The 10,898-nt window shown below is 49.0% G+C and overlaps 1 protein-coding gene across 1 annotated transcript in view; it reads left to right on the top strand.

Moving 5' to 3' along the window:
* LOC310866133 (bifunctional heparan sulfate N-deacetylase/N-sulfotransferase 2-like) overlaps positions 1-10,898 on the top strand; it is a 38,004-nt gene that overhangs the window by 330 nt on the left and 26,776 nt on the right. The window contains exons 2-4 of the mRNA XM_083775535.1: positions 1,089-1,506; positions 1,935-1,979; positions 3,047-3,421. Coding sequence (XP_083631661.1) covers positions 1,089-1,506; positions 1,935-1,979; positions 3,047-3,421 — 838 coding nt within the window. The remainder of the gene's footprint in view (positions 1-1,088; positions 1,507-1,934; positions 1,980-3,046; positions 3,422-10,898) is intronic.

Raw genomic sequence — 10,898 nt, 5'->3', positions numbered from 1 at the left:
AGTCGTTCTTCGATTTGCTATGAGCTTGTAGATCTGCTATTTTTAAATAGCTAAAGCATGACGTAATGCTAACACCAAAATGACCGCTCAGGTATGGAGGGAGGGGAGGGGTGTGGTTTAACTCTTTCAGCGCCACCTGGTGGTCACCAGTTTAGGCTCTGAGTGCCAATTCTGCCATTATAAAGAAAGAAATAATTTGTAATTCTATTATGCATGTAATGTGCATGTCATTACCTGTATATTAGATTAGAGGAATTTTCAAAATATGGATGAATTTATATATTTTTTAATTAAGAATACTTGACGTTTATGACTGTTTTAATAATAATAATAATAATAATACAACTTTATTTGTATAGCACCTTTCATGACATGAAATGCAGCTCAAAGTGCTTTACAGAACAATGGAGAATAAAAGAAAAGCAAGGCAACGACATTAAAAAACAAGCAGTAATGCAGTACAGTGAGGACATGAATGACAAAAAAATAAAAGATCAATTAAAAGCAATGTTGTAGAAGTGGGTCTTGAGCTGTGCTTTAAAAATGTCTACAGAGGCTGCCTGACGAAGGTACAGTTGGACTTGTTTGTTCCATGCCGTCGGCCCCTAGAAGCAGAAAGCTGCTTCCCCGTATTTGTTTTAGTTGCCATGTTTTTATAGGCAAAGCGTTTAGGGTTAAGTTCATAGTTCATAAATGCATAGTAGGGGTTGTAACGACATAGTAACCAGTTGGGGTTGATGCGGTAGCGTAGCATAGCATAGCATAACCACAGAGACAAAACATGTTTTAGTTTTAAGTGTTTTACTCGTTGCTGCCTGTCTGAATACCAAAAACGACTTTAACCCATTCTGGTGTTAGCATCATGTTATGCTTTAGCTATTGAAAAATAGCAGATCTACAAGCTCATAGCGCGCCACCGAGTGGCGCGCTATGAGCTTGTAGGTCTGCTATTTTTGGAAAATCGAAGAATGACTGACATAGAAACATATCTTTTTCAGGAAACTGTCAGGATGTAGAAGACATTTATAGAATCTGATCTCTCTTCTTATTCCCATATCTCCCCCCCCCCCCCCCCCCCTCCCCCCCAGGCCCGCGGGCCCAGACGGCGCCCAGCGCAGCACGGACCCTGTGGTGCTGGTCCTGGTGGAGAGCATCTACTCTCAGCTGGGCCAGGAGATCGTGGCCATCCTGGAGTCCAGCCGCTTCCGCTACCACACGGAGATCGCCCCGGGCAAGGGCGACATGCCCGCGCTCACCATCGCCACCACCGGGGGGGTTGCTGGAGCGGCGTCTAGCCGTGGCCGCTACGCGCTGGTGGTCTACGAGAACGTGCTGAAGTACGTCAACCTGGACCCCTGGAACCGCGAGCTGCTGGACCGCTACTGCGCCGAGTACGGCGTGGGCGTGATCGGTTTCTTCAGGGCCAACGAGAACTCTCTGCCCAGCGCGCAGCTCAAGGGCTTCCCGCTGTTCCTGCACTCCCACCTGGGCCTCCGCGACTACCGCGTCAACCCCAACGCCCCGCTGCTCTACATCACCCGGCCCCAACCAGGTAACCACACGCTACGCTACGCTATGCTACGCTACGCTACATGTAGCTACCGCGTCAACCCCAACGCCCCGCTGCTCTACATCACCCGGCCCAACCAGGTAACCACACGCTACGCTACGCTATGCTACGCTACGCTATGCTACGCTATGCTACGCTACATGTAGCTACCGCATCAACCCCAACGCCCCGCTGCTCTATATCACCCGGCCCAACCAGGTAACCACACGCTACGCTACGCTATGCTATGCTATGCTACGCTATGCTATGCTACATGTAGCTACCGCGTCAACCCCAACGCCCCGCTGCTCTACATCACCCGGCCCAACCAGGTAACCACACGCTACGCTACGCTATGCTACGCTACGCTACATGTAGCTACCGCATCAACCCCAACGCCCCGCTGCTCTACATCACCCGGCCCAACCAGGTAACCACACGCTACGCTATGCTATGCTACGCTACGCTACATGTAGCTACCGCATCAACCCCAACGCCCCGCTGCTCTATATCACCAGGCCCAACCATGTAACCTCACGCTACGCTATGCTATGCTACTACGCTATGCTACGCTATGCTACGCTATGCTACGCTATGCTACGCTATGCTATGCTACGCTATGCTATGCTACGCTACACTACGCTACGCTACTTGTAGCTACCGCATCAACCCCAACGCCCCGCTGCTCTACGTCACCAGGCCCAACCAGGTAACCACACGCTATGCTACATGTAGCTACCCGCATCAACCCCAACGCCCCGCTGATCACCAGGCCCAACCAGGTAACCACACGCTACGCTATGCTATGCTACGCTACGCTACGCTACGCTACATGTAGCTACCCGCATCAACCCCAACTCCCCTCTGCTGACGTCACTCACTCATCCCCTGTTTTATCCCCATGCAGAATAACATGCATCTTAAAATCGTCTCATATAAGGTGTGGTGTGGTCCAAAAATAAACAAGCTGTCTCAGCGTTATTGTCAGGGAGGTGTCTCTGTATCGTTTGCGTCAGTCATATTTGATACAGTATGTTTGTAGCGAAAATGTGACTAATTCAGAAGCAGTAACAATAGCGTTTTCTCTGTCAGTTGATCCTTCATATCCATATGAGTGAAGCGGACGGGGTTAACATGTTTATTCTTCCTTCACGGTTCTTATTTGAGGGTGGCAATCTAAAATGTTCCCCGGGGACTTCCACGCAGTCATTTAACCCATTCTGACCGGGCACCCATTTTGGTGTTGGCATCATGTTATGCTTTAGCTATTGAAAAATAGCAGATCTACAAGCTCATATCGCGCCACTGAGTGGCGCGATACGAGCTTGTAGGTCTGCTATTTTTGAATAAAATCGAAAAAGACTGACATTTTTAGAATCTGATCTCAGGTCAGAATGGGTTCATCAGACCAGTGTGTGTCCGGCGGAAACCTCGCATGAATCTGATCTCAGGTCAGAATGGGTTAAAAAAATTACCCACCCACCCCCTCACCACCAGGTGGAGCAGGGCCCGCTGCCCGGCGACGACTGGACCGTGTTCCAGTCCAACCACACCACCTACGAGCCCGTTCTGCTGGCCAGCAGCAGCAGCGGCAGCGCTCCCGGCGGCCACCCCCAGAGGGCGCCAGCGCCGCCGTCGCCGCCACAGCTCCACGCCACGGTGGTGCAGGACCTGGGCCTCCACGACGGCATCCAGCGCGTCCTGTTCGGGAACAACCTGGGCTACTGGCTGCACAAGCTGGTGTTCGTCGACGCCATCGCCTACCTGACGGCGCGCCGCCTCTGCCTGTCGCTGGAGCGCCACCTGCTGGTGGACGTGGACGACATCTTCGTGGGCAAGGAGGGCACGCGCATGAAGGTGTCCGACGTGGAGGTGAGTGGGGGGGGGGGGGGGGGGGCGGAGAGCGCTTGGTTTTCTATATATAATTTTTTATCCCATGATTTTTTAACCCGTTTTTCACCCCCTGTGTCAATAATCATCTAATGTGATCCTGGGCTCTACACACCCTCCACCAACCTAGTCCCCATATATGGGGGACAAGGGTAGACCAACCTGGTCCCCATATATGGGGACAAGGGGAGACCAACCTAGTCCCCATATATGGGGGACAAGGGGAGACCAACCTAGTCCCCATATATGGGGGACATGGGGAGACCAACCTAGTCCCCATATATGGGGGACATGGGGAGACCAACCTAGTCCCCATATATGGGGGACAAGGGGAGACCAACCTAGTCCCCATATATGGGGGACAAGGGGAGAGCAACGGACTTGAACTCATGCTTCCTTCATGCCTGAGTGTCCAAGTTGCTCCTTTACACCTGACAGGGGGAGTTTCCCTTGTTGGACGTAGCGTGTGGAAGGAACACGTTATTCCAACCAGTTCCTTTCCCCTCCATCAGGCGCCCCGGCTGGCCAGGGGGAGGCAGTTTAGAGACCAGGATTAGCGGTGGTTTTCACTGCAGTATGTCTGGGGTCCCCTCAGGGACCCCCATGTTGAAGACCCCTATAGAAATAAGTATTGCTGACGATGCGTTATATGAAGACACATTTTTTTGAAAATGGAATTTTTTTAGAAAAATAAAATGGTCCTTTAAGTAAAAAAAAGAAAGATGAATGTACCTCTACAAGCTCTGTTTCCGCGTGTGCGTGCGTGCGTGCACGTGCTTGTGCGCGTGCGAGTGTGCGTGTGCGTGTGCGTGCGTGTGTGCGTGTGCATGTGCGTGTGTGCGTGCCAGGCAGATTGATTCCCGATAGCGGTCCGTTTGAGCTGGCCTTTAACGGCCCAACGCTGCTAGCATTTTGTTAGGACGAGTCTCATTAGCCCTGAATGGCCTCGCTCTCTCTCTCTCTCTCTCTCTCTCTCTCTCTCTCTCTCTCTCTCTCTCTCTCTCTCTCTCTCTCTCTCTCTCTCTCTCTCTCTCTCTCTCCTTCCGGAGTCATTAGCCTAGCCATTAGCCTGCCACCGGCTAATAAACCTGATTGCTTGTGTGTGTGTGCGTGTGTGTGTGTGTGTGTGTGTGTGTGTGTGTGTGTGTGTGTGTGTGTGTGTGCGCGTGTGTGTGTGTGTGTGTGTGTGCGTGTGTGTGCGTGTGCGCGTGCGCATGCGTGTGTCTGCACACTGACTGGCCGACAGAAACTAACTATAAAGTACATTTACACCTTGGACGTACTCCCCCCCCCCCCCCCCCCCCCATTTCTCAGTGTGTGTGTGTGTGTGTGCGTGTGCATGACGCACGCGTGTGCATGTGTGCGTGAAAACAAGTCCTTAAATCCACCGTGACCAAACCCGTCCACCACAACACGTTAAGTGTTCCCATGGCGATCACCCGTGTCTCCTTAACCCATTCTGGGCTTGGTGTTAGCATCATGCTATGCTTTAGCTATTGAAATAGCAGATCTAGGCCCAGGCCGTAGCGTAACGGTCTGGGCACCGGACTGGTGATCCAGTCGCGGTGTGCCGCGGGTTCGACTCCCGGACCCGACACGGCCTTTACCGCATGTCATCCCCCCATCTCTCTCCCGTTTCCTGTCAGCCTACTTTCTATCCCTTAAAAAAAAATCAATAAAGGCGTAAGCCGCAAAAAAATAATATCTTAAAGAAATAGCAGATCTACAAGCTCATAGCGCGCCACCGAGTGGCGCGCTATGAGCTTGTAGGTCTGCTGTTTTTGAAAAATCGAAGAACGACTGACATGTTTAGAATCTGATCTCAGGTCAGAATGGAAAACTGTCAGGATGTAGAAGACATTTTTTGAATCTGATCTCAGGTCAGAATGGAAAACTGTCAGGATGTAGAAGACATCTTTAGAATCTGATCTCAGGTCAGAATGGAAAACTGTCAGGATGTAGAAGACATCTTTAGAATCTGATCTCAGGTCAGAATGGAAAACTGTCAGGATGTAGAAGACATTTTTTTTAATCTGATCTCAGGTCAGAATGGTAAACTGTCAGGATGTAGAAGACATTTTTTAGAATCTGATCTCAGGTCAGAATGGGTTAATGGTTTTTACTCGCCGTGCAAACACTGAGCACGCCTCAGCACTTCTACACATAGGGGGGGGGGGGGCGGGGGGGGACTGTTGCCAGGTTCTGCGAAAGAAATAAGCAACCAGTTCTATGAAAACAAGCCCAGAAGAACCAACATGCAGCATAGCACTTTAAACGTATATACATTGGGCTATATGAAAATAGCCGATCTACAAGTATATTTTTTGAGTGGTGCTAGCCACTCCATCACGCAGCTATGTGTGTCCCTATGTCTGTACGACACACGTCCTAGCGCGTTTTCATTGATATCAAACGAGAGAAAAATATTTTCAGATTATTTTTTCGTGTGTTAGAAGGAACACGTTATTTCCGACCAGTTCCTTTCCCCTCCATCAACGGACACCCATGACGACCAGAGTTAAAATACCGTCTGCCCTTGCCCTGCACGAATCAGAGCCATTTCACTAACTAGAATATTATTTTTCGTGCTCAACAATCAAACGATTCTCTGAGACGACCCCCTACCGTACCAAACCAAAAGACACCCCAAAACTTGCCACTTATTTTTCCCTCCAGAAAGACAATAGAATATGTCTGCCCCTCCAGAAAGACAATAGAACATGTCTGCCCCTCCAGAAATGTTTTTTAAAGTAGGAAACAGTGCATCCAGCTTGATCGCTATCTCACGTTGGTATATCCCCCACTTTGTAGCTTCTCTCTTGCCCTCAGGGCCCCCCATGGCGGGCGCTGCTGGGGGGGCCCCTGACAGGCCCTCAGGGCCCCCCATGGTGAGATGCCTTCAGTATGTCTGAACATCGTGTGTAGATGTTGATGATGAGGCAGAGTTGCAGCATGTTAAAGTCACCTCCATAGAAGTGTGTGTGTGTGTGTGTGTGTGTGTGTGTGTGTGTGTGTGTGTGTGTGTGTGTGTGTGTGTGTGTGTGCGTGTGCGTGTGCTCAGAGCGCCTTCAATATTTTTTTTAATGGCAGACACCTTTTAGTTTGAAAGACTAAATGTCTAAAAAGAGACATTTTATCAACTCAGTAATTTATCCGACAGGTAAAGGTTTCACATTCACAGCATCACATTCACAACAGCACATTCACAGCATCACATTCACAGAATCACATTCACAGCAGCACATTCACAGCATCACATTCACAGAATCACATTCACAGCAGCACATTCACAGCATCACATTCACAGCAGCACATTCACAGCATCACATTCACAGCATCACATTCACAACAGCACATTCACAGCAGCACATTCACAGCAGCACATTCACAGCACCACATTCACAGCATCACATTCACAGCAGCACATTCACAGCATCACATTCACAGCAGCACATTCACAGCATCACATTCAGAGCATCACATTCACAGCATCACATTCACAGCATCACATTCACAGCATCACATTCACAGAATCACATTCACAGCAGCACATTCACAGCATCACATTCACAGCAGCACATTCACAGCATCACATTCACAGCAGCACATTAACAGCATCACATTCACAGCATCACATTCACAGAATCACATTCACAGCATCACATTCACAGCAGCACATTCACAGCAGCACATTCACAGCATCACATTCACAGCAGCACATTCACAGCATCACATTGACAGCAGCACATTCAAAGCAGTGTCACATTCACATCATCACATTCACAGCAGCACATCCACAGCATCACATTCACAGCAGGGTCACATTCACAGCATCACATTCACAGCATCACATTCACAGCATCACATTCACAGCATCACATTCACAGCATCACATTCACAGCAGCACATTCACAGCAGCACATTCACAGCAGCACATTCACAGCATCACATTCAGAGCAGCACATTCACAGCATCACATTCAGAGCAGCACATTCACAACATCACATTCACAGCATCACATTCACAGCATCACATTCACAGCATCACATTCACAGCAGCACATTCACAGCAGCACATTCACAGCAGCACATTCACAGCATCACATTCACAGCATCACATTCACAGCATCACATTCACAGCATCACATTCACAGCAGCACATTCACAGCATCACATTCACAGCATCACATTCACAGCAGCACATTCACAGCAGCACATTCACAGCAGCACATTCACAGCAGCACATTCACAGCATCACATTCACAGCATCACATTCACAGCATCACATTCACAGCAGCACATTCACAGCATCACATTCACAGCATCACATTCACAGCATCACATTCACAGCATCACATTCACAGCAGCACATTCACAGCAGCACATTCACAGCATCACATTCACAGCAGCACATTCACAGCAGCACATTCACAGCAGCACATTCACAGCATCACATTCACAGCAGCACATTCACAGCAGCACATTCACAGCATCACATTCACAGCATCACATTTTCTATAAATCTGTCAAAAATGCCTGAAGGCGTTCTGAAAGCCTCGTGCTGCTGTCATGTCATCACGTGTGAATTACCTCTCTGATCTGTCTCTGTGGTCCCCTAGACACACACACACACACACACACACACACACACACACACACACACACACACACACACACACACACACACACACGGCCCCCACCCTGAAGGGACGAACTTATCTCTGTCAGCAAACTCTAGCTTCCTCACACAAACACACACACGCTCGCGCACAAACACACACACACTCGCGCCTCACGCACAAACACACACGCTCGCACCTCGCTAGGGTTGGGATTCGTTAGGATTTTAACGGTTCCGGATCCTTCCCGGATCCCTCTTAACGGTTCCGGTTCCTAACGGTTCCCTTAACGGATCCTAATATTATTTTTTTCCCCGTTTTTCTGACATAGATTATGCTTATATTATAACTAACCTAACCAAGTACATAATAAACACAAATTAATTAATTAAATTATTGAAAATGCACTTTACAATTATGAGGTGGCACTATTATTTAAACTTCACCACCACCACCAGCAGCAGCTAGGCACCACAACAATATCATTGTTGCAATTTGTACTGTATATTGCAATTTGTACTGTATATTAAATATACAGTACACAATATTGATATTGTTGTAGTGACAAATGTTGTCTTTAATGTTCAAATTAATTTAATATGAAGGACCCCTTACCCTAATGGAAACAAGCCATAGTGCTTTCTTGGATTATAGCAGACCTTGTATTGAACTGTAGGCTACGTTCCTGTGCTTTTTTTCTGCAAATTGTTTATAAAGTAATCAATCTATGGCGGTATATGCACCTAAACGCTGGGCTCTCAACAGCCACGCAATTAATTTAGAGCCAAATTAAAAGCACGTTAGTAGTTTTTATTTTCCATTACGTTACTAGCCTGGGGAAAGTAAACCAGCCTTGCATCAGATCGTCCCCCGCTGGCTGTGGTGAAGCTGCGGGGAGAGCAGGCACGGCTTTCCGCATGGCTCTCAAACGCGATGTGTAGGCATATTGATTTTGAGATGTTTCCTCTATGTTCACGTGGTACAAGTTGCAACAACCTTTGCTAGCAACTCTCGCATTTATTGCACTTTGCATGCTCACTGCTCAGCCTCAGTCATTTCCCTCTCTGTTAACCACACTTTGGCGACATACTTATACTGTCCCACTCGCTCCACAGCGGTCGCTGAATGCACAGAACAGTGGGCGTATCCTCCCCGACCCCACTCACTCATGTAGGTGGGGTGACGTCACCCCAGGCTCTGCTTGCATGCAGGCACAGGGACACAGCGGAGCTAAATGACAACTGATGAGATCCGTTTGGGGAACCGTTAATAAAAAAACGATGGAACCGGCTCCGGATCCGCAATGTCGGAACCGGGTCTGAAATGGACCCGGTTCCGAATCCCAACCCTACACCTCGCGCCCACACACCCTTTCTCTGGCCGCTGTGATCACAAGGCAAACAGACGGCCACGGTAAACATGTCCCAAGGACACCACTGACCCTGTAAAACCATGCTCTCTCTATCGCTCTCTCTCTATCGCTCTCTCTCTCTATCGCTCTCTCTCTCTATCGCTCTCTCTCTCTATCGCTCTCTCTCTCTATCGCTCTCTCTCTCTATCGCTCTCTCTCTCTATCGCTCTCTCTCTCTATCGCTCTCTCTCTCTATCGCTCTCTCTCTCTCTATCGCTCTCTCTCTCTATCGCTCTCTCTCTCTATCGCTCTCTCTCTCTCTATCGCTCTCTCTCTCTCTATCGCTCTCTCTCTCTCTCTATCGCTCTCTCTCTCTATCGCTCTCTCTCTCTATCGCTCTCTCTCTCTATCGCTCTCTCTCTCTCTCTATCGCTCTCTCTCTCTATCGCTCTCTCTCTCTATCGCTCTCTCTCTCTATCGCTCTCTCTCTCTCTCTATCGCTCTCTCTCTCTCTATCGCTCTCTCTCTCTATCGCTCTCTCTCTCTCTATCGCTCTCTCTCTCTATCGCTATCGAGCGGTGGTGGACATAACAAGTGTGCGTGCGTGTGTGTGTGTGAGTGAGTGTGAGTGAGCGTGTGCAATAAACTCCCTGCTGCCATAGATCTATATATATATAGATCTATAGATCCATAGATATATAGATCCATAGATCCATAGATCTATAGATCCACCCAAAATAGATATTTTTGGTGTTCGACACCAGCTCAGCACAAACCAGGCTTTGCACAGACGCACATGCACACGCACGGCCACGCACACACACACAGGCTATCTCCTTCTGCCGTGTGTGTGTGTGTGTGTGTGTGTGTGTGTGTGTGTGTGTGTGTGTGTGTGTGTGTGTGTGTTTCTTCTCACATGCACCGCTGCTGTTACTGTACCTTATACTGTACCAGTGATAGCTGCACCTCCAGGCTGCCACGTCAGCACTGTCTGTCTGTCTGTCTGTCTGTCTGTCTGTCTGTCTGTCTGTCTGTCTGTCTGTCTGTCTGTCTGTCTGTCTGTCTGTCTGTCTGTCTGTCTGTCTGTCTGTCTGTCTGTCTGTCTGTCTGTCTGTCTGTCTGTCTGTCTGTCTGTCAGCACTGTCTGGGCTGATGACCCAGAGATAGATTGTCCTCTGTGCCTTGTCTGCAGGTGTGTGCGTGTGTTTGTGCGTGTGTTTGTGCGTGCGTGTGTGTGTGTGCGTGTGTTTGTGCGTGCGTGTGTGTGTGTGTGTGTGTGCGTGTGTTTGTGCGTGCGTGTGTTTGTGCGTGCGTGTGTGTGTGTGTGTGTGCGTGTGTTTGTGCGTTCAAAGCAACCAAAGGTATGGCTCCCCCATATCTCGCAAGTCTGATCGAACCCTACAAACCCTCCCGCGCACTCAGATCAGCCAACGCGGGGAAGCTGGAAGTACCCTCACTAAAAACGCCGGGACAACAACGCTCCACACGTC

Source organism: Protomyctophum parallelum (genome assembly GCF_964188405.1).
Source record: "Protomyctophum parallelum genome assembly, chromosome: 10".
NCBI classification, from domain to species: Eukaryota; Metazoa; Chordata; class Actinopteri; order Myctophiformes; family Myctophidae; genus Protomyctophum; species Protomyctophum parallelum.
Note: the sequence above shows the minus strand (reverse complement) of the source record. Positions and strands in the feature narration are given on the sequence as shown.